The 24,313-nt window shown below is 49.5% G+C and overlaps 1 protein-coding gene across 3 annotated transcripts in view; it reads left to right on the top strand.

Annotated features, from left to right (window-relative positions):
- The first annotated feature begins 6,848 nt into the window (after positions 1-6,848).
- Positions 6,849-24,313, top strand: part of TAF1B (TATA-box binding protein associated factor, RNA polymerase I subunit B) — a 70,160-nt gene continuing 52,695 nt past the window's right edge. Inside the window, exons 1-6 of one of the 3 annotated variants that reach the window (XM_062208950.1) lie at positions 6,849-6,920; positions 8,832-8,930; positions 12,372-12,459; positions 16,404-16,501; positions 17,930-18,025; positions 21,357-21,510. In XM_062208950.1, coding sequence (XP_062064934.1) covers positions 6,903-6,920; positions 8,832-8,930; positions 12,372-12,459; positions 16,404-16,501; positions 17,930-18,025; positions 21,357-21,510 — 553 coding nt within the window. In that variant the 5' untranslated portion in view covers positions 6,849-6,902. Of the gene's footprint in view, positions 6,921-8,831; positions 8,931-12,371; positions 12,460-16,403; positions 16,502-17,929; positions 18,026-19,418; positions 19,688-21,356; positions 21,511-24,313 lie in introns of those variants that run through there. The other 2 variants (XM_062208951.1, XM_062208952.1) reach the window with 2 other exon arrangements.

Genomic DNA, 24,313 nt, shown 5'->3' on the forward strand with positions numbered 1-24,313 from the left:
TGGCGCCTATATGGGATGCTGGTGCTGCAAGCAGCAGCTCTATCTGCTATGTCACAGTGCCAGCCCCCAAAAGATCTTTAAAAAGTTTGTTGAATATGCTTATTAAGAAAAAATCCTAAGGTGCAAAAAAAAAAAAAAACATATCTTCTAATTTGACTTTTTCCACTACTTGAAGTTCCCTCCTAGTTGACACAGATTATTAATCAGATCAGTCCTATCATTTGGAAGTCATGTGTTGATGTCCAGAAATTACTGGCGTGACTTCCTGTTTGCCACACTCCGCCTAATCGAATCCGTGGTGTCCTCGGATCTGAAACTGTCCTCTCTCCTGTCTCGGGAGTTCCCACCGCTCCAGCTGAGCCCCAGCTGCCCGGCTGAGCTCTAGGTCAGGGCCCCCGGGGAAGTCTCTCCCTGGCTCTCCGGATTGAGATCCCAGGAAGGTGGTAATGCCCACAGGCAGGTGCAGGGCTGCTGGACAGTACAGGGCAGCCACGGCTGGCTGCCTAGGCATCAGCTGACCCACCAGGGGTCCCTCCGCCCTTCCCTGGAAGGCTGGAGCCAGCTGCAGTGGCCAGGGGAGGCCTGGTGTTAAACAAAGGATAGTGGCTGTCTGGGTGCACTGGAGGGGGTGTCAGCAGCCCTGGGGGCCTAGGCGACCTCCTGCAGCAGTGGGGCCTCGTCCAGCCTCTGCCCTGGAGGCCGGGTCTCTGCCTCTCAGGTGTTACCCTCAGGCCGTCCTGGGTCCCCTTTGTTCCTCAAACACTCCTGCTGGGCCCTGCCTCAGGGCCTTTTCATCTCCCTAGGACCTAGGTGCCCACATTCTTGTGTGACTCACCCCATTCCCATCTCTGCTCAGCCAGGTCTACCTGGCAGCCCCATAACAACTCTCTCCAGGGGCCGAGGCATGGTGGGTAAAGCCGCTGCCTGCAATGCCAGCATCCCATTTGGGCCCCAGTCCTGGCTGCTCCTCTTCCAGTCCAGATCTCTGCTGTGGCCTGGGAGAGCAGTGGAGGATGGCCCAAGTGCTTGGGCCCTGGCAACCACAGGGGAGACCGGAAGAAGCTCCTGGCTCCTGGCTTTGGATGGGTGCGGCTCTGGCTGTTGCAGCCTTTGGGGGATTGAACCAGTGGATGGAAGACCTCTGTCTCTCTGTCTCTCCCTCTCTCTGTCTGTAACTCTGCCTCTCAAATAGATAAAGAAAACCCTTTAAAAAAATCCTCTCCACTTCCCCCACGCCAGTCACCCGATATCCACAGGCTGCTGAATCTCTGACAGCATTCATCTCTCCGGAAAGGTGTATTTTATCCAGAAAGGTATATTTTATGTTTACCTATGTCCTGTCATCCTGCCAGGGCTAACATGGCTGAAATACCAGAAGACAAACACTGTGGAAAGATAGAGAAAACTCCGCTTGAAAATTTGGAAGGAACAAGTCCTAGGACAAACGGCACAGGTTTGCTGTGTGGAATGTCGCTGTACAGTGGGATAAAAAATATCAAAGTTCCCAATGCGTCTCCGTGCCTGACAGCGTGGGATTCTGTGTCAATCGGGGGACGCTGAAAGAACGCATGGAGCCACCAGCGGCAGGAGGCGCCGGGAACCTGCATCCTGGACAGCAACTCATTCCTTCTACAAACACCGTGTTCGGGGGTAAAACTGTGTCCCTGTGACCACGGGAGGAGTTGCTAATGCGCCTGGGAAGACAGCCCAAGTGCTTGGGGCCCTGCCACCCAGGAGGGAGACCCGGATGGAGCTGCTGGCTCCTGGCTTCGGCCTGGCTCAGTCTTGGCTTCTATGGAGAGTGAATCAGTGGAAGAAAGATCTCTCTGTGTCTCTCTGTCCCTCCCTCTCTCACTCTGCCTTTCAAATAAATAAATCCTTAAAGGAAGGGAGGGAGGGAGGGACGGGGAGAGGGAGAGGGAGAGGGAGAGGCAGAGGCAGAGGCAGAGGCAGAGGCAGAGGCAGAGGGAGAGAGAAGAGAGGAAGGAAGAAGGAATGAACACAACAGGAAGGCTCCAGGAGTTGGAGACAGGAGGCCGCTGGCGCCAGGTGGCTCCATCCTCCACCTCCTACGCCAGCAGGAAGTGGGGCGGCAGTGCTAATGCAGTTGTAGACGTCGTGGGCGTAGTCATCTCATCAACACCAGTCGGTGCTATGGAGGGGGGTCATTATTGTCCTGGGGAGGGCAGGCGCGCAGGGCCTTTGTTCCCCCTAGGAGGCTGTTGCCCATCTGATAGAAAACGCTTCAAAGCCCTGTGGGCCTGCGGATGGGCTGGTTTCCTTTTAAACCAGGAGGGGAGTACTTCTGCGCTGACGTGGCTGCCAGTGGCAGCTGAGACTGACCGCTGCGTTTGTCCCTGGGGAGAAGGGCATCGCAGGAGGGCAGGGAGTGCTGGCTGCCTCCTCCTCGGATTTATGACGGCAGATGTCAAGTGGGCCCCTCAGGCTGGTGATTCAACGCTCTGGGTTCCAAGAGATGTCACACCTCCGACCTCTCCCCAAGCCTCCCACAGCCCTGCCCGCACCCCACTCTCAGCTGGAGACTTGCTCCCCACTTCCCTGGAGGCACTCAGAAGAAATCTTCCTCACGTCCCCACCCACACCCTCCCACCTGCTCTCCCTTCTTTCCTGGTTCTGCCACGGGTGCACTGTCTGCTTAGGGCCCATCCCACCGCCTCCCGCCAGCGCATGACAACCCGACGTTCTTCCCTCTCTCTGAGCGTTCATTTCCACCAGCTTGCAAACATCCCAAGCTGCAAGCTAAGGAACAAACCCAGACCAAGCAATGAAAGTCTCTCTTAACTTGACAACGCCTACCAGCACGGGGCCTCTGCTTCTGCTTGCAACAGGTCCATCCGTACTCTTCCAGCCTCCAGTCTCCTAGGCGTTCCGCCCCAACTGCCCACTGGGACCACTGGTGTCAAGGGCACTGGTGCCCCCGACGTCCACATCCCATGATCTTCCATTTGTTCCCAGGAGCACCCAAGTGGCTGGCGGTATCTTTGTCTGGCTTCTGGCACGCCAAGTGCACTGGTCCTCCTTCTACTTCAGGACAGCCATTCCTGGCCTCCTTTACTGCACCCTTCTCATTGGCTCCTACCCCTAGGTGCTGGTCTCAGTCCCCAGACCTTTTTCTTGATTGTCAGCCACACCCTTGGGGATCTTACCCAGACTCCTGACTCCCAAACTTATACCTCCTTACACAGATCTATTCAGCCCTAGGCAATACGCTCAGCATCTCCACTGGGATGTGCATCACTAATCTAAACGTAGCCCACACTGAACTCTTGCTTTCTTCCTCCGAATTCTATCAGACACCCACAACCGGATCTTCCAGTGTCAGCAAATGCCAGCTGCATTCTTTTTTTTCAAAGATTTATTTATTTGAAAGGCAGAGCCACAGAGAGAGAGAGAGTTCTCCCATCCACTGGCTCACTCCCAAATGACTGCAACAGCCAGAGATGCACCAATCCAAAGCCAGGAGCCAGAAGCTTCTTCAGGTCTCTCACTCAAGGGCCCAAGCACTTGGGCCATCTTCTACCGCTTTCCCGGGCCATAGCAGAGAGCTGGATCGGCAGTGGACCAGCTGGGACTTGAACCAGTGCCCATATAGGATGCCGGCACTGCAGGCAGCAGCTCTACCCGCTACGCCACAGCGCCAGCCCCGCCAGCTGCGTTCTTACAGCGGGTCAGACCCAAAGCTTCGCGATCATCTTTCACACCTCTCTTCCTGTATCAGCAAAGATCTTTGCATAAACGTATCCAGAAGCTGCCTCTCACCAGCAGCACCGCCACCACCCCAGCCCTGGACACGTCACTGCCCTCTGTGGGACAGCCCTGCTGCCCCTCGTGCTCCCTTCCACTTGTCACCCTCACACCCAGAGGCACCCTTCCAAATCCAAGCCGGATCCCGCCGCCCAACTCTGCGTCCCGCTCAGCAGATTACCTGCCATTCTTACCATCGTCTCCCGACCTGCCTCACGATCCGGCCCAGCTCCTCTCGGAGCTCAACTGCACTCCCTGCTACAGCTGCAACAGGACTGGGCATCCCAACTCAAGCTGACATTTAAACCCCAAAGTCATGGATTGATGGCACTCACAAGGTGGAGACTTGATCCAATTGTTTGGGGGTGGGTCTAGCGGGCGGTCCGCGGGTTGCTGGGGCCGTGCCTTTGCGAGGGGGTTCTTGCCAGCTGAGTCTGGCCCAGCTGCTCTCTGTCTGCTCAGTGTCCTCTGTGGAATCCTCCTTGTGCGTGGATTCCACCACCCACTCCTCGCACCAGACACCAGCCCAGCTCCGACTGTGAACCCACGAGACACGCGTGGAGACAAACTTTGTTCCTCCAAAACGGGCTCCTCTCAGACACTCGTAGCAGCAATGAGAAGCTGACCAACACGCTCCTCCCTGCTCAGGAAGGGAGGGCCACCTTCGCACTGGGAGTGCTGATCCCCCTGCATCGCAAGACGAACCCACTGCTCCGAACTCCTCTCGAACGTGAGAGGTGAATATCAGAGAGGTGACAGGATGCCACCCCACAACCTCCTAACCCATCTACTCGCTTCCTTTCTGTCCCGCTTTATTTTTCCAATCTCCTTCCCACCTGACATGTTTTATAATTATTTATTTACGGGCAGGTAAAGCAGAGCCGGGCCGGGCTCTGCTCCCAATTCTGGCTTCCTGACAATGTGCACCCTAGGGGGCAGCAGGTAATGGCTCACCTCACGTAGCTCTGTCCCTGCCACCCATGTGGGAGATCTGGGTGGAGTTCCTGCTTCCTGGCTTCAGCTTTGTCTAGCTTTTTGACGGAATAAAGCTCTTCATTTTAATCGAGTTCAACTTAATGATCTTTTCTTTCATGGGAAAACTTTTTATGCTTGTTTACAAAATCTATTCTCCCCAAGTCATAAAGATATTTATTTATGCTCCCCCCACCCAGACGCGCCATGGTTTTACCTATCACATGGAGGTCTATGATCCATTTGATTTAATTTTTGAGGATGGAGTGAGAAAGAGGTCAATAATCCTTTCACATGGATCTTCAATTACCCAGAATCAGTTACCGAAAAACTATCATTTCCCCACTCAATTTTAGTAGCATCTTGGTTGCTGAGCAGGTTATCTTACAGGTATTTGTGGGTCAATTTCTGGACTTTCTATTCAGCCCCATTGATTTTTTATTTGACAGATAGAGCTATAGACGTGAGAGAGACAAAGGTCTTCCTTCCATTGGTTCACCCCCCAAATGGTCGCTACGGCCAGCACACTGCACTGATCCGAAGCCAGGAGCCAGGTGCTTCCTCCTGGTCTCCCATGTGGGTGCAGGGCCCAAGGACTTGGGCCATCCTCCACTGCCCTCCCGGGCCACAGCAGAGAGCTGGCCTGGAAGAGGGGCAACTGGGACTAGAACCCGGCACTCACTTGGTTAATCCTCCACCTGCAGCACTGGCATCCCATATGGGTGCCAGGTTCTAGTCCCGGTTGCTCCTCTTCCAGTCCAGCTCTCTGCTGTGGCCCGAGAGGGCAGTGGAGGATGGCCCAAGTTCTTGGGCCCCTGCACCCGCATGGGAGACAGGAGGAAGCACCCGGCTCCTGGTTTCAGATCAGCACAGCACCGGCCGTGGTGGCCATTTGGGGGGTGAACCAGCGGAGGGAAGGCCTTTCTCTCTGTCTCTCTCTCACTGTCTATAACTCTACCTGTCAAAAAAAAAAAAAAAAGTCTATGTAGGATGGGTGTCACTTCTTTCGGCAGAAATTACAGCTCTGCCATTTGAGCTGGGGGGTTTCTTTCTGAGAATTTTTAATTCACGGAGGCAATGTTTTAAATAAAGGATTGTTCGGCTTTTCTGGTTCTTCTTGCATACCTTTTGATAACTTTTTTTTTTTTAAAGGAATGTCCCATTTCCTCTTTCCCAAACGTATTGGCCTAGGGTCGTTCACGACTTCCTCTTGCGATCTTTTACATAAATGTGCACGGTGTTTGTAGAGATCCACTGTCCTGATTCTGATGAACCTCGCTTTTCTCCTGCTCCGTCTCCAGCGGTTGCTGAATTTCTGAGCCTTTTCAAAGACCTAGTGTCAGTGTGTGGAGCCTCTCCACAGAATGTCATGTTGCTCTTTTCATTCCCTCCCTCCTGTTAGGTTCCCAGTTGAACCGTTCTCATTTTTCTGGGTCAAAGGTCCTCCCGGGACACCTGTCCTCAGCACCCACCCACACGGAAGCCCTCTCGCTCCCACTGGCCCGGCCATGCATCACCACTCCGCGTCCCGAGCGCGTCTTCTCCTTCCTTGTTTTTACCTTTTCCCTCCGCACCAGAACACAGTTTCCCCGAAGGCGGGGGCGCTGGTGGACCTCGGGCACCGCCGACTCCCCGGACTCAGCGTCCGCTCCCGAGTCACAGGGCAGGCGCGGTCAGCACCCAACACCTGAGGTGCTCCCTGGTAACGTCTGATGCTTACAGAGGGACACTGAGGCCAAGGCAGCAGGCGAGCCACGACTGGAAACCCAGGTCTCGTGGTCCCTCCGCAGAAGACGGAAGGGGGCGGCCGGCCAACCGGAAGGGCCAGAATCGTCCATCTTGAGCAGCGAGGGCCCTGCTGCACCGCCTTCCTCGCACCCGAACAAGCACGTGGGGCTGCCAGGGTCGGGCCGTGGGGCACGAGCGTGAACGAACACCCCGGCACTGGCGTCGCCCCATTGCTCTTCGGTTGGTTTCAGGGACCCAGACCAGGCAAGGCCGCTCGCTGGGACGGGCACGCGGGATCTGCGGCACGCGGCGGCTTCCGGCCGCGGGTGCCCGGAACCTAAAGTCGGAGGCGCGCGCTTCCGGGCGGAAGGTTCATCCCGACGGTCCCGGAAGCTGCGCTCGCTGCCTGGGTAACGGGCCCCGGCGGCGGCGGCGTGATGGACCTGGAGGAGGCGGTAAGGAGGCGGAGCGCCTGCCTGGCGGCCCCTGGAGCGCCGTGGCCGGAGGGCAGTGAGGCCGAGGAGGGCGGCGGGAGGACGGGGCCGGCTGCGCGGCCGGTGTGGGCCGGAGGGCGGGGCCGGCGCGCGGCTGGGGCAGCGGCTGGAGTCGGGATGGGGCCGCCGGGGGAGGAGGGTAGGCCGCTCCGGTTTGCGGGGCGGCCCCAGCCTGGCTCCTCGCTGCTGGACGGGGCCGCCCCCGGGGCCCCCTGGGTGCTGCAGGGCGGCGGGCAGAGCCCCGGGGCGCCCGGTCCAGGCGCCAGCACGGCGTCGCCGGAGACGTTGCCAAGTCGTCGACATAAATAGGGCCAAATCTGTCTGTCGTCTGACGCGCTCCTCGGAACGCCGGGTCGTTTGAGCGTGTGAAGGAGTGCTGGGTGTCCGGTCCGCGACACCTGGCGACAGGCTTTCTGGGAGGAGCGCGGGAGGTGCCCGCCGGCTGCCGGGGTCCCTTCTGTGCCGCCCCCAGCGCCCAGCGCCCACGGAAGCGCCCGCCGCGCCCAGAGCTGATACCGTTATACGGCCCGGTGAATAGGCAGAAACGTGAACGAGCTCGCACACAAACGTCTGGTTCCTGGGGCTGGCCTTGAGCACCGCCGAGACGTTGGTCCCCCTGCCGCCTGCACCCTGGGGACAGCGCGGTGGCACCCCTGCCACCCAGTGGGAGACCCAGGTTAAGTTCCGGGCTCCTGGCTTTGGCCGGGCCGAGCTTTTCTTCTTGTGGCCATTTGGGACGTGGACCAGGGGATGGGAGAATTCTGTCAGTCTATCTGCCGCGCAAATAAACATCTTTTACGAAATCTGGTTCCAGAGCTGGCGCTGTGGGTAGAGGGTTAAGTTTAAGCTTTCCCTGCGGTGTCAGTGCTGGGACAACGGTTCGAGTCCCGGCTGCTCCACTTCCGATCCAGCTCTCTGCCTGGGAAAGCCACGGAAGATGGCCCAAGTGCGTGGACCCCTGCACCTTGTGGGAGACCTGAAGAAGCTTCTGGCTCCTGGCTTTGGCCTGGCCCAGCCCTGGCTGTTGTAACCATTTGGGGAATAAACCAGCTCATGGAAGCTCTTTGTCTTCTTTCTGTATCTCTGCCTTTGAAATAAACAGATACATCTTAAGAAAGAAAGAAATCTGGTTCCTTGCGGTGAACGTGTGCTTTTAGTTTCCAGAGGAACTGTAAGTGGTATTTCTATACTAATGTGTTCTTACATTTGGTCATTTTTTTCTCACAGCACTGTTTCAAGGTGTTTTGTTTTGTTTTTAAATAATTATTTGAAAGACAGTTACAGAAAGAGGTAGAGAGAGAGAGAGATCTTCCATCTGCTGGTTCACTCCCCACATGGCCACAACGGCCGGAGCTACGCCCAGCCGAAGCCAGGAGCTAGGAACCTCCTCTGGGTCTCCCACGTGGATGCAGGGGCCCAAGCACTTGGGCCATCTTCTACTGCTTTCCCAGGCCACAGCAGAGAGCTGGATCAGCAGTGGAGCAGCCGGGACTAGAACCGGCTGTGGCATGTGGGCACTGCAGGGGTAGGTTTTTCCTGCAATGCCACCATGTCAGGCCCCTCAAGGGATTTTTTTTTTTTTAATAAAAACTCATCTTTTTTCCAGTTTACCACCACTACCTTTTTAACTTTTTTTCTTTCCCCTAACAGACTGTGTTTTAGTAATTGTTAACACTTTAATGCAGTTTCTCATACTCAGAAGACTGAATTGTCCTTGTTTGCAGTTATCTCCCCGATAGCTTTTCAGTGTCCCATACTTTTTATTTATCGGGTGAGATTGCCAGGGAAGCTCTGTGCGGAACCGCGCAGAAATGCAGGGTTTGCAGTGTTGGGTGTGTTTGCCGGTAATGCCTTTTCTCTCCTCTTGTGCAGAGAGAGTTTAAGGAGCGCTGTACTCAGTGTGCTGCTGTCTCGTGGGGTCTTACTGATGAGGGCAAATATTACTGCACGTCTTGCCACAATGTTACAGAGGTAAGTAACATATCCTTTATGAATGTGCTTGGGATTTAAAAATTGCTATTTTAGCCTGGCATGTACCCTGGCTTCCAAAGAACGATGTGTTTTTATCACTCGTGCAGTGCGCCCAGTTCCCAGAGGGATGACGGGAAGTCATCCAGTGCTCACACATGAGCCAAGGGTCTGTGAGTTAGACTGAGGATCGGTTTTTGAAATTACGTTGAGCTACATTTATCAGTGACTTCCTGATTCAGGGCTTACGGGAACGGAATTAGAATTGTACTGAGAAAGTGGTACATTTCTTTTTATTAGTTAATTCTTGACGGTTTTTAATGTGTGTGTCAGCTTAGAGATTTGGAAGATGGACTATTAGATCGGCGACTGTTGAGAGTATCAGAAATAAGTGTTACTAACATTTTCTCTTTCTGTAGTGCTTTACAGATCACCAGGCTTTCTTATTATTTATCTTGTTTTCTCATAACTGGCAGAGAAACACCGTTAGACCTATTTATGGGTGCAACAAGTGGGGCTCACCAGTTGAATGGGCTTGCCACAGTCGCTCAGTTATAAGGTGGAACCAGGACTTGAACCTGAGGCTTCTAACTCCAGTGTTCGTTTTATCCCGTCCGCTTGCTGCTGCTGCCAATGCCGCTTCTTCCTCTCCCCCTGCCCCCTCTTGGTTTACTTCCGTTTTATTGATGAGGAAACTACAACGCGGAGATTCCAATTATCAGTCCTTTAGGGCTTGATAGATTGGGGGCCCAGGATTCTTTTCAGATTGTAAGATTTCCACATGGGCTCCAAGACATCTCCTAACTAAGAGGCAGGTACATCTCTTCTGACCCAGAGCTGCCTTGCTGCTCTGGGCTGACAGCACTGAACGCCCCCCTCCTAAGGAGAGAAAGTCTCCATCCTAGATAAGCTGCCAGTGCTCTCGCTGGATAGCGTCTCCTGTTTCGTGTCTGCCTGGTAGATGGGAAGCATTGGCTGGCGCTTTCTGTGCAGCCCAGTGGAGGTGTTTCCAACGTGTGCCGGGACTTCTCCACACACCCATCCTTTCACAGGGTCACCTCCATTGAGATACAATGGTTTCCCTTTAAATCTGCCCTGGGTCTCTTCCTTTAATTAAAAGGATTTTTTTTTTAAATTAAGATAGAAGAGATTTCATGTATCCCAACATACCTGCTTCTTAAGATAGAGACTGTCACACTGTCCCAGTGAACCTGGGAGCGATGCTGCCTGCACACTGGGAGTGTCAGGCGGTAGTTCCTTATCAGGGACCACATCTTCAGAGCCGTGTGACCAAAGTAACGCAGGATGTGGACCGTCTGCTGCAGGACAGGCGCACCCTTCTCTGTAGGAAAGGGGTTCACTCGAAGTCTGCAGAGCCAGGAGGGAATAGTCCTTTCACCATACGGGATTAACAAGGCAGATTTGCAAATGAGAAAAGTGGTTGTGTAGATGTCTACTTCTGGACAAGGTAGAGGAGCAGGGAGCCTAATGCCACTGCCTCACTTCACGTTTGGAAGGCTGTCGGCCCACATGGAACAGCCTGTGAAGAATGTGGGCTTCTAGAAGGTGGGCAGCGTCTTTGTAAAGGCCCAGAGCGTAGCTCCCTGCCTGCCCTCTGTAGTAGGCAGGGCTGTGTGTTGAGTGTTTTCAGTGTTTCCTGTTGTGTCTGTGGCTGTCCACACATACTATTCACCTAGACTGCGACATAGTTGGTGTTCCCTTGAGTTGTGCAGTGTGGTGGTGGTGAAACCCAGTGGGAGGGGAGTGGCCAGTGAGACGGCAGTCCCACCAGAAGTGGAAGCCAGGGTGCAGCTTGTCTGGCTTTCCCGCCCCTTTCCTTGCCTACAGCCGACTCTGCAGTTCTCCAGGCCTTCCACTCTGCTTGGAGTCTAGTCAGTTTAGATAACAAATATTTTTGGTCAGTTTTTTATGGGCATTTAATAAAAGTATAGATTAGAATTGTGTGAGTTTAATAGTTTATAAAAGCAATGCATGTTTATTATAGAAAATTTGGGAATTGTGAAGATGAAAGGCAATATCATCGACAATACTCAACACACATTTCAGTAACTTCCTTTTAGTCTCTGTCTTTTTTTTTTTTTTTTTTTTAATTGTAGCACTAGTTTTGGATGTTTAGCTACTTCTAGTGTTTTACTGTTTCACATTTTATCAAGTCCAGATTTTACCTTTTTTTCTTGGCCACTTTTATAAGTTTTGCCTGTCTATACTAGATGAATGATTTAGTATTTATTTTGACATGTCTGTGTTCTCAGCGTGCAAACCTAGTACCCCAGAATTGCTTTGAATATGATGGTTGTCACTAGAGAGACTGCATTTCAAAAGTCTTGTTAGACACGTCTTTTTTTCTGTTCTAAATGAGAGTTGATAAATTTCATTCTAAATATCCAAATGCAGAAAATATGTATTAATGCCGTTTGTTGATTAAAAGCAGTCACTGTCTTCCAGCAGTAAGAGTCAATATTTTACTTTCGGTAAGTCAGAATCCTAGATGTCTGCCCTGAAGAACACTTGTAATTGAAGACTTGGTGTCAATTACACTAACCATTTAGTTATTCTAATTCTGTAAGTTTGATTAAAAATAGTACTTTTATAATTCAGAAATGAAAGTGATTTTAGAGTGTTATTCAGACATAGAAAAGTCGGGTGAAGCTAACCTGTATGTAGGTTAGACATTACCTGTTAACAGCAAATACAGAAATTGTTTTAATAGTTATGTATGTTTTGGCCGGCACCGTGGCTCAACAGGCTAATCCTCTGCCTTGCGGCGCCAGCACACCGGGTTCTAGTCCCAGTCGGGGCACCGGATTCTGTCCTGGTTGCCCCTCTTCCAGGCCAGCTCTCTGCCGTGGCCAGGGAGTGCAGTGGAGGATGGCCCAAGTGCTTGGGCCCTGCACCCCATGGGAGACCAGGAGAAGCACCTGGCTCCTGGCTTTGGATCAGCGCGGTGCGCCGGCCGCAGCGCGCTGGCTGCAGCGGCCATTGGAGGGTGAACCAACGGCAAAAGGAAGACCTTTCTCTCTGTCTCTCTCTCACTGTCCACTCTGCCTGTCAAAAATATAAAAAATAAAATTAAAAAAAAATTATGTATGTTTTACCTGGAGGAAAAAAGTGAGTAAATTTGACTCTTTGGTTTGGTTTGACTTGATTTGAAAAATTTACTTAAAAGTGTGACTTAAAAGTTTATTCATTTAACAGACAGTTAGTGGTTGCTGTGTTGCAGGCACTGTTTCAGGTACTCAGGTATGTGGAATGGAGAAGCAACAAAGATTCGCTTGAATGTACAGTTTATATCGTGTTCCTGAGATGCTACCATCATTGATCTTGGCACTGTTTCCTCACTAGACTTCCCAGAGCACACTCAGAGGCAGGGAAGGGAGATGTCGGCCCACCTTCCTAATTCCGAAGGCTTTTTCTTTCCTGCAGAGATCCAAGGAGGTAATAAATGCCGAGTCCATCCCTCATACCAAGATAAAAGCCATCGGCCGGGGGCTTAAAAGAAAAAGCAAGCTGGGTAAGCTCTTTCATCCCAGGTGCTTGACGTTATCCATTCACATCTTTCACCTTTGTGATTTGGGGCCATGGAATGGAATATAAATGGATTCTGGAGACAACGCCAGAGTGTCAGTCATATACCTGCGATGGAATCAAAGCTGGTGACTGCTGATGATAGATTGGAGGCAGATGTCTTGACGTCCGCCCTGTTCCTAGCCTGGTTATTGTCAGTGAGTTGTTTTTCCAGTGGAGCAACTCTTAGGCAGAAAACAGCCCTAGCGGGGGGCATGTGTTCTGTGCTATATCTGCTGTGGATTATGAATGTGTTATAGAAAATCTTGGCTCCTGAAATGATTCGGTGGTGGAACTGTCAGGTTAAGCTACTTAAGCACAGTGTTCAACCTTCAGCAATTCATTTCTCACAGTGAATTTTGAACACACCCTTTTAAAATAAGGAAGATTATTTTCCTTTAAAGTAGCCTCAGCATGGGTGTGCTTTGCAAGATAATCTATTTCGTTTATCCAGGGAGTACATATAATTAACCATGATTGACAAGGATCTGAGGTAAAGTCTACCTGATGCTTTTTATTTTTGTAACTAATTACCTAGGACCAGATTTTCAAGTTTGAAACCAGGCTAGTGATAACGGTTGACTTTTACATGAGGTAGCTCTAAGGATACATACACATGAAAAGTATGTACTTATACGTGTACACACATACATATACTGATATATGTTGATGAAATACTTTTGTGAGCCGGCGCCGTGGCTTAACAGGCTGATCCTCCGCCTTGCAGCGCTGGCACACCGGGTTCTAGTCCCGGTTGGGGTGCTGGATTCTATCCCGGTTGCCCCTCTTCCAGGCCAGCTCTCTGCTATGGCCTGGGAAGGCAATGGAGGATGGCCCAAGTCCTTGGGCCCTGCACCCCATGGGAGACCAGGAGAAGCACCTGGCTCCTGGCTTCGGATCAGCGCAATGCGCCGGCCACAGCGGCCATTGGAGGGTGAACCAACAGTAAAGGAAGACCTTTCTCTGTCTCTCTCTCTCACTATCCACTCTGCCTGTCAAAAATAATAAAATTAAAAAAAAAAATACTTTTGTGAAACACATTGACAATTACAGATGCATTACAGAGAGAAAGCCTAAGGTGCTAGCTTATGCTTCTATTTAACCTTTAATAGTGACTTTTTATTGGGCTAAAACCTGATTAATTTTCATTAAACTTAAGGACTGGCATCTTGACTGCCAGCATCCCCATCAGAGTGCTGGTCTGAGTCTTGGCTGCTTTGCCTCTGATCTGGTTCCCTGCTGATGTTCCTGGGTTCGCAGGGGAATGGGGCACGTGCTTGGGTCCCTGCCACCCACATGGGAGACCAAGATGGAGTTTCTGGCTCCAGGCTTCAACCTGGCCCAGCCGTAGCTGTTGTAGCCTTCTGGGGAATGAACCAGCGGATGGAAGATTGATCCATCTCACTCTTTCTCTCTCTGTCTTTCAAATAAATGTTGTTGTTAAAAAAAACTCACTAGGCTAATCCTCCGCCTTGCGGCGCCGGCACACCGGGTTCTGTCCTGGTTGCCCCTCTTCCAGGCCAGCTCTCTGCTGTGGCCAGGGAGTGCAGTGGAGGATAGCCCAAGTGCTTGGGCCCTGCACCCCATGGGAGACCAGGATAAGTACCTGGCTCCTGCCATCGGATCAACGCGGTGTGCTGGCCGCAGCGCACCGGCCGCGGCGGCCATTGGAGGGTGAACCAACGGCAAAAGGAAGACCTTTCTCTCTGTCTCTCTCTCTCACTGTCCACTCTGCCTGTCAAAAAAAAAAAAAAAAAAAAAAAAACAGTAAAACCTGATTTAGTCTTATTTAAATAAATATGCAGTTTAAACTTAAACTTTGGGTATTTCATTAGGTATTAGGTATCTTAGAGGCAAACATATCATCTTAGTTTCTTCAGCTATAAAATGAGAACAGTAATACTATTTATTACATGAAATAAAAACACTCGGGATTTATTTATTTATTTAGTAAAGATTTTATTTATTTATTTGAGAGGTAGAGTTACAGACAGGGGAGAGACAGAGAGAGAGGTTTCCCATCCGCTGGTTCACTCCTCACATGTCCACAGTGGCCAGAGCTGGGCCAGTCCTAAGCCAGGAGCCAGGAGCTTCTTCCGGGCCTCCCACACATTGCAGAGGCACAAGCATTTGGGCCATCTTCCACTACTTTCCCTGGCCGTAGGCAGAGAGCTAGATCAGAAGAGGAGTAGCCGGGACACTAACTGGCGTGGGGTGTCGGCACCACAGGCAGAGGCTTAGCCCATTATGCCACAGGGCCAGCCCCTCAGCATGTATTTTTGATTTATATTTCTCAGATGGACAGAGATGCACTCCTGTCTGCGGGTTCACTCTAAAGCCTGTAACGACCGAGGCTAGGCCGAGAGTGAGGCTGAAGCTGCGAACGCAATTCAGGTCTTCCACCTGGGTGTCAAGAACCTAATTCCTTAAGCCATGCCTGCTGCCTGCCAGGGTCTACATTAGTGGAAATTGGAGTCAGGAGCTGAATGCAGGCATTGAACCCAGACACCCTGATATGGGATGTGGGCATCCTAACCGGCCAAACTTCTGCCTCCGACTTTGAATTTAAAATACACCTCTACCAGTTTCTGAGAACACTGTGCAGGAGGAGGAGAGAGCACGTGTGTACGGCATGAGGAGCTTAAAGTGCTTCAACCTCTGGATCCAGTGGAACCCAGGCTCTCTCTGAGTGCCACTCGGGGAGGGTGCTGGGTTAGTGAGCAGGCTGGGGAAACTCTGTGACCGTCCAGTGTCCCTGCCATGTGCAGGGGAGGAGTTTCCTATAAACCGTGCTTGTAACATGCTTGTCGTCACGTTGTGACCGTGCTGTAACCAGTCCAGTGGTGAAGGCGAAACCCAGGCATCTGCAGAGTGTTTCCTTTTCTGTGCTGGTAGTGACAGGTGGACAGTGGCTCTGCTCTCACGGTGGCGGATTTCTTCCAGCCTCCCAGGGTGTTTTGGGGATTGGAGAAAGTAGCCTCCTGCAGTCCCCAGCGCATTGCTGGTGCCCGCAGGCAGGGAGTAGCAGTTTCCTTACTTGCAGTTCGTCCCTGAACCTGGAAGCCTCTCCAGAGAAGCACAACGCAGGGCCCGCTTTCTGCTTGAATGTTCTTACCGCCCCTGCTGCACTCCTGGGCTGTCAGGCTCACCAATCGCCATGTTTGCTTTGTGAACCGAAACAGAAAAGTGGAGGGAGCAGTGACTGCGTGTTTGCATTTGGGATTCTTCTTGGCATTGTTCAGTAAAATTTATGTCTGTATTTTAAAGCTTATCTCACTTCAATAAGTTCAATCCCCCCCCCCCCCCATTTGTGAGACAGAGAAAGAGAGGGAAAAAGAAAGAAGGCGCTCCCATCCTCTGGTTCACTCCCCAGATGTTCCCAACAGCTGCTGGCTGGGACCAAAGCTGGAAGCCAGGAACTCAGTCTGGGTCTCCCATGTGAGTGCCTGCTCCCTCCCAGGGTGAGCATTAGCAGGGAGCTGCAGTCGGAGTGGAGGTTGAACTCAGACCCAGGCACCCCGCTATGGGACGTGGACATCCCAAGCAGCCTCTTAACTGTTAGGCCAAATGCCCACCTCTTGCTTTTGTGTTTTCTTTCTTTCTTTCTTTCTTTCTTTTTTTTTTTTCACATGGTGACTTCATTTTTCTGCTTTTTAGGTTACTAATTCAGAAAAATGATAGGTAATTGATAATGTGTTAACTCTGATAAATTATACATAGTGTTTAGCTTTAGCATTTATTTATACATTTGCTTGATTGGAATGGAAACCCTATTTAGAGGTACAAAAAATTCAAGTTGCAACGTATAAAACATGAATTTTAGCTGTGTGGCAGCATCGCTGTTGGTGAGTTAGAAAGGTGAGTGTCTGAAACGTGTTATTTTTCGTTTAGAAAAAGGCTGGGATTGGTACGTGTGTGAAGGCTTTCAGTATATACTCTGTCAGCAAGCAGAAGCTCTGAAGACCCTTGGAGTAGGCCCGGAGCTAAAGGTGAGCCCGGCTGTGCTGCACGTTTGTCGGACGCTGAACTGCAAGAGTGCAGGTCGCCAGGGTTAGTGATAACACTAGGACTGCTGGAGGGATCGAGTTTCTCTTGTTTCTGCCTCAAACCATTTAGGAGGCCGCCAGTTCTCAGAGCGTGTTTTACAAGCTGGAAATAAGCAATACATCCAAAAGAAAATTTTTAGAAAGGTGTAGGTTTCAGATATTTAGGAAATGCTGGGTTAATAAGTAAAACAAGCAGCTTTGCAGACTTATTGATGCCTTCTGTTGGTTAATTTTTGTTGCTTAATAATTTCCAGGGACATGTGGTGTTCACCATGTAGAATGAAATGCTTTGGTGTGTGTTTGTGGCAGCTGTCAGGACTTGTGTTCCAGGGAATGCCGTCTGGGGGTGAACCATGACACCAGTGCTTCTCAGACTGAGAGTGCGTCTGCATCCCCCGAAGGTCTTGTGGAAGCACAGGTCGCCAGGCCCCACCCCAGAGTTTCTGAGCAGCAGGTCCAGGGGGGGGCCCACGAGTTTTCACTTAATTTTAAATTTGCAAAGCAAAAATTGTGAGGTAGTACTACAATGAATTCCCATACATCCCTCACCCCCTTTTCCCTGTTACCATTTCATGTTAGTGTATTTGTCATGATTAATGAACCACATCCAGCTTCTCCAGTTTATCCTTCTCCACTCCACCCAGCTTCTAGTAATCAACGTTCTGTGTTCAGATCGAGGGTTTTTGGTTTGTGTTTTAACTTTCAGCTCACACACAGAAGTGAGAATATGTAATGTTTGTCTTTCTGTGTCTGCCTTATTTTACTCAACATGATGCCCTCTAGTTATTTTGTTGCAGACGACAGGATTTCATTCATTTTATCGCTGAGTAATGTTCCATTACTTTATCCATTCATCTAATGATGGGCAGCTTGGTTGGTTCCGTATTTTGGCTATTGTGGACAATGCTGCTATAAACGTGGTGGAGCAGGTATCTCTGATACAATGGTGCTGGCAAGACTCCATGTATATGTAGAAGAATGAAATTAGATCCCTACCTCTCAAGGTGGATCAAAGACCTGAATTTAAGACCTGAAACTAGGAAGTTGCTGGGCTGAGTGGTGGACCTGACAACAGCTTTGCCCCTAGCCAGGAGTGTAGTCTTGTGTAAGTTTTCTTTTTCTGATGCTTCATCTACTTAATATGTCAAAGAGAGAGATTCAGCCAGGTGAGCTTCCGTGTCCTTTCCTCCTTGAAAGTCTTAGCTTACGAAGCGTTTGCTCAGTGTTTCTCCTGTTCCTCACACTACGGTTGTCCTCTTTAAGGGAATGTAGGTAGAAATATATGTGGATGGAAGGCAGTATGTGTGGTGTAGATGTGCCCACATATTTGTCATTGTAACCTGCGTTACCACTCATTTCTCTTTACCCTAGAATGAAGTTTTACATAATTTTTGGAAGCGCTATCTTCAGAAGAGCAAGCAGGCGTATTGTAAAAACCCGGTCTACACCAGTGGAAGGAAAGTTACAGTAAGTCTCAGTACCCCAGGGGGGAACTAAAGCCACGTCTTGAGAGACACAGTGATGAAGATGCTCGGAAGGACCAGGTCACTGACATAGACATGGGAACGAATTTTGGCTTCTTATTAGACTACTGGAAACATGAAGGAATTTGTAATGGTTAGTTTTCTAGATAGAAGCTTAAGAAATTTTTATCATTGCACTATTAGTGGCTTTTTGCATATATATATATATATATTTTAAAGATCTATTTATTTATTTGAAAGTCAGAATTACACAGGGGTGGGGGGGAGAGAGAGAGAGAGGTCTTCCATCCCCCAGTTCACTTCCCCAATTGGCCGCAATGGCTGGAGCTGCACCGATCTGAAGCCAGGAGCTTCCTTCGGATCTCCCATGCGGGTGCAGGGGCCCAAGGACTTGGGCCATCTTCTACTGCCTTCCCAGGCCATAGCAGAGAGCTGGATCAGAAGTGGAGCAGCCAGGCCCTGAACTGACGCCCATATGGGATGCTGGCGTTGCGTGTGGCGGCCTCCCCTGCTATGCCACAGCGCCGGCCCCTTTTTGCATTTATTAGTACCTACTCAAGATTCAGCTTAGTTGTCATTTCTTCTCAGAAGCCTTGATGTGAAGAAAAACACATCAGAGTGCCCTGTGCCTGCACATTCACCAGGGCGGCTGTGTGTCCTTTTAGCAGCTGGTTTACTGCTTCATCCGTGTGCCACGGCACGTTTCATCTGAGCTGAGGGTCAGTTCCGCTGCCAGTAACAGCAGGGTGGATCAGCGTTGATGTGGTCGACATGTGATCCTCTCCAGAGCTGAGAAGAGATTGTGAATCTGTCCAGTGTAGATTTGTGAAAAGCTTGGGAACTCAGCCCGGTGTTTCCGTGTTTGGCTGGGTCTTCATAGCTTCTCATACAGAGTTCAGTGACCCAGGACTGAGGATTGAAGTCTGGGGAAGGAAGAGGTGACAGGTGAGCCCGAGTGTCCTCACGTGGTGCTCCTCCTTGGAGTGAGACGTTCAGGGCAGTAATCATGCAAAATGCAGGGCTCAGAAATTCACTTGGGAAATGACAATTTAAGTAAACTCAATGGAAATAGTCTAAAAGATAATATTTACAATCACTGAATTAGGAAAAGCTATCCTATCTTGACATAGGAAACAGATAGTTCGCAAGAAAAGAAAAAGATGCTGTATAGTTTTTAGATGACACTTTGAAAAAAGAGAGAATTATCCAAACTAAGAACTTGATCTTAAATTTCACAGCTAAGATCATTGTTGGTTATATTTATGCACTGGGACTTTGCCTAGCATGTAGAAAATACGCATCAGAACCTGGGATGCTCTGTGGCATTTTAATATTTTTGGGTCAACTTAAGATTTTTTTAAAAATTTATTTGACAGGTAGAGATATAGAGAGAGACAGAGAGAAAGGTCTTCCTTTCGTTGGTTCACCCCCCAAAATGGCTGCTACGGCCGGCGCTGCACCTATCTGAAGCCAGGAGCCAGGCGCTTCCTCCCGGTCTCCCATGCGGGTGCCGGGCCCAAGCACCTGGGCCATCCTCCACTGCCTTCCCGGGCCACAGCAGAGAGCTGGACTGGAAGAGGAGCAACTGGGACTAGAACCTGGCGCCCATATGGGATGCCGGTGCTGCAGGCAGAGGATTAACCAAGTGAGCCATGGCGCCGACCCTGTTAACTTAAGATTTTTAAAGAAAGGTTTTGGTGTCTTTAGTAAATACCTGTGTAAAGCAGCATTAGTATCACCCTAAAGTGTGGTGAATAAAGAAGCAGTAAGTAAAATTCGTAGCTGACACATACATGGGTGATCTGTCATCAGTGCAGCTGTACTTCCATCTCTAATTCACTCTCCAAATACCTGCGGCAGCTAGGGCTGAGGCCAGGCCTAACCCAGGAGCCTGGAGTTCCGTCTGGGTCAGGGAGACAAGTAACTGAGCCATTACTTGCTACCTCAAGGATGTGCATTAGCGGGAAGCTGGATTTGAAGAGCAGGAGCTGGGACTTGAACCAGGCACTGCAAAATGAGATATGTGCCTGCCTCCGCTAGTAAACTTGGAGGCTGGAGCCCACAGGATAACCTGATGAACGGGTACAGATGTAGAGGCAGGAGTCAGCGATGACGCCAGGGTTGAAGGAGCTGCCGCCAGCTAAATCGGCAGGTGGAACAGGAAGACTGAACGTTTGGTTTTGGATGTGTCAAGGTCGAGACAGCTGTTAGACACCCTAGAGGGGATGTCAGGTGTGCAGTTAGGTATACACGGCTGTGGTTAAGGAGAGAGGCTGGCTGGAGATGTACATCTGAGAGCTGTCAGTCCACACTGTGCTCATTAGTCTAAAATGCCATTGTTGGTTCACACCATTATTGTAAGTACTCCCAGGCAAGAAAAGAGAGCTGCGAATTAAACTGTGATATGCCCCTGACTGTAAGATATATCCTGGTTTCAGGCATGTTACAATATCAGTGGTTGGGGGGAGGACTACATTTTAGAATTAAAATGTAGTAGCTAGTATTTAAAACCACAAGGCCATGGGATGGGTGTTGTGGTGCACGGATTGAAGCCATTGCTTGGGATGCCCACCTCAGTGTTGGTGCAAGTCCCAGCACCACCACCAGTCCAGCTTCCTGTGAATGCTCTGTGGGAGGCAGCAGGTGACGGCTCAAGTGCTTGGGCCTCTGCCACCCATGTGGGACACACAAGTAGTTCTGGGCTCCTGGCATCGCCCTGGTCCAGTCCTGGCTGTTGGGGGCATTTGGGGAGTGAGCCGTTGGATAGAAGATCTGTCTCGGTCTCTGCCTCTATCTCTTGCTCTACCTCTCAAGTAGATGAAAATAAATAAAATATTTTAAAAGGCCAGGTGACATCAGCAAGCTGTGAAGTCAGAGAAGAGAAGCGAGAATGAGCTCTGGGCCTCTCCAGGTTGATGTTACCAGCAAGGCAGTGTGAGGAACAGTGGTGTCGGGGGAGGACAGCTGAGAGCCATGGGTGGGGGTGCCTGGACACCAGGGCACGGTGTTCCAGAGGAGGAGTCAGCTCAGGAAGAGGGAGGGCTACGGGTGGAGACAGCAGCAGTGTGTCCCATACTATGGAGACTGAGGAGGGACTGGAGGCTGCGGGTCTGCATGGATCTGAAGTGGAGCAGCCAGGACTCGAACTGGTGCCCATATGGATGTCGTCACTGCAGGCGGTGGCTTTACCTGCCACCCCACAGCACCAGCCCTTGTTTTTTGTTTTTATGGTATTCATAATGGTCAGGATGGAAGTTTTCAGAAGTTGCATTTACAGCATCCGTGCGATCATTTTATTTGTGTTATTTCTCAAGCAGGTGTTAGAAGACCATCTGAGTCATTCAGACTGGACCAGTGATCCTGAGCTAAGTGATGCTCACTGTCTGTCCTTGGTCGAAAGCTGGGCAGAATCTCAGTCTGACGTCCAAAGTCGGAAGCCTTCCTCCAGTACCAGAGCATCGCATTCAGGTAGGGATGAGGATTTTAAAGCTGCTACTGCATCTTAGAAAATTTAGTTCAGTCTCCTGATAAGCTAGGAGGGGAACTTGGCTTAGCAAGGAGAATGACTTGCTGACTCCTACGGCTAAAAGAAGGGAAAACTAGGGACCAGCACTGTGGCGGAGCAGGTAAAGCCACTACATGCAGGGCTGGCATCCCACATGGGTGCCAGTTCGAGTCCAGGCTGCTCCACTGCTCCACTTCCGATCCAGCTCTCTGCTGTGGCCTGGGAAGGCAGTAGAAGATGGCCCAAGCGTTTGGGCCCCTGCACCCATGTGGGGGACTCGGGAAGAAACTCCTGGCTTCGGATCAGTTCAGCTCTGGCCGTTGCAGCCATGGGGAGTAAACCAATGGCTAGACCTCTGTCTTTCTTCCTATCCCTCCCTGTAACTGTGCCTTTCAAATAAAGAAAGAAAGAAAGGAAAACTAAATGAAATCTTAGCATAGTTGTTTTTTTAAAAAAGATTTATTTAGTTTTTGGGAGGCAGAGAATTATAGACAGAGAGGGAGAGACAGAGAGAGAGAGGTCTTGCATCTGCTGGTTCACTCTCCAGTGGCCGCAACGGCTGCAGCTGAGCCCATCTGAAGCGAGGAGCTTCTTCCAGTTCTCCCATGTGGGAGGAAGAGGAGCAGGGACATGAACCAGGGCCCATACGAGATTCTGGCACCCCAGGAGGAGGCTTAGCCCACTACACCACGGCACCAGCCCCTTAGCACAATTCTTAAAAAGGCACGTTGTCTCCGGGTGAGTATTTTTGTGTGATTTTAAACAGAGACAAGATTAAGTGGATTTAGGAAGATGGAGGTTAGACCCATATATAAGGGGTCTTCAAAAAGTTCCTGGGAGATGCACAATGTAAAAAAACTGCAAAGAATTCAAAGTTTTTGTACCAAAATAAACTTATTTTTAATTCCATTTTTTCACGAAGTTTTTGATGTTTGTGTGGGTTTAGAATTTTCAAAGAGAAACTGCGGTCGTAAAATGTTATAACTTAGCCAGGGGATTAGACACAATTCAGAGATGAGAGATAGGTCCAGTTTCTAAGCCTAAAGCTGAGTAAAATTTACCATATTACAGCTGTGTGTTTTCCTTTACCATTTAATGCCATTCACTTACAATAGATAATGGGTATCCTTAATCTTATATAGACCTTCTCTCTAAAGCATTTATTCATTGTAGTTGTTCCAACTCTGCATTTTTTTTTTTTTTTAAGATTTATTTATTTGGTAAAGTTACAGAAAGAGATAGAGAAATGGGTCTTCTATCCACTGGTTCACTCCCCAGATTGCCATAACGGCTGGAGCTGAGCCGATCAAAAGCCAGGAGCCAGGAGCTTCTTCTGAGTTTCTCACATGGGTGCAGGGGCCCAAGGACTTGGGCCACCCTCCGCTGCTTTCCCAGACACATTAACAGGGAGCTGGGTCGAAGTGGAGCAGCTGGGACTCCAGCTGACACCCATATGGATGCCAGTGCTGCAGGCTTGGGCTTCAACCCGCTGTGCCACAGTACCGGTCCCTACATTATTTTTTAAATCATGGTAGAGAACAGACCTTGAGAAAACAGACCAGGCTTTTATTATGGATTACAAGACTTGTGTGCTGATAGACTTACTTGGGAAAGAGCTTTTAAACCCTCTGGTGGTAAGGATCGTTTATTGAAATAAAGGTTAAGTGTGGTTATATAAAATTTTAAACAAAACGTTTTTTGTGTGGACTGTTTCTTTGCGAGCTCCTTGCCCTGCAAAGATTAAAACTTCTTTTTATCAGCATATCCGCATTTCTTGCTGGACTGCACAATGACACAGATGCCAGATAAGTTACGTTTTGTGTCCAGGGAAGCCCGATATTAGAATGACTGGGCAGCAACAAATTTCTGGAGTTTTCTCTTTTGTATTCTTGGGCAAATATGAACGCAAACACAATCTTAGGAGACTATGATTGTGAAACCATCCGGCGTTTTTAAAAAAAAGATGTTAATGCTTTTTAAAGTGTCATTATTGTTTACCTACATGAAGGGTTTTTGTTTTGCTTTTGTGTATTATTTCTAGAGCTTTCTTTTAGTTTTTACATTAAAAGTAATTGTTAATACAACTCAATATGAAACTGTAAAATGTAGATAGTCACAGAGAAAATAACTGGTTCATTGTGTCACCCAAAAATGAGCACTGTTGCTATAGTAGATCATTCCTGAAAGGTTTTTTTCATGTATGTGGAAAAAAGGAAAGGTTTATTGTTTTGTAAAATTTTTTTCATTCTTTAAATTTTTATTACATACATGTAATTCAGATAGTTCTGTAGTTTGTTTATGAAAAATTGTAAAAATGAAGTTGTAGTCCTTGAATGTCCTATTGCCAGTACATTTTGTAATTTCTATATGTTTATCTCAAGTGTCTGGTATTACACCTGGTTCCAGGTGGGAGGCATTAGCTGTTGATTTCCACTGTGGAAGGTGCACTGTCCCTGCATACGTCCCCCTGGCCTCCTCCCTGCATGGTCACCAGTACATGATTGTGTATTAACCATCTTCTGTCTTCCCAGTTTCTTTTTTGCTAGATGAATATTCAATGCTTAGCTCTTGTAAGTGTGTAAAGGCTGTTCAGAACTGAGCCATGCAAATTACTGTGGTTATTTCTGCTGTATATCTTTGGTTTTCTCAGAGTTGGTTTTTTTAGTATTTGTTTAGTTTTCTCTCTCTTTATTACTGATCTATAATTTATTATTCCTGTTTCTTCCCCATTTCCTCTTAGTTCCTAAAGCCTCCTGCCAGTACTGG

This window comes from Lepus europaeus, chromosome 13, assembly GCF_033115175.1.
Source record: "Lepus europaeus isolate LE1 chromosome 13, mLepTim1.pri, whole genome shotgun sequence".
In the NCBI taxonomy this organism is placed as follows: Eukaryota; Metazoa; Chordata; class Mammalia; order Lagomorpha; family Leporidae; genus Lepus; species Lepus europaeus.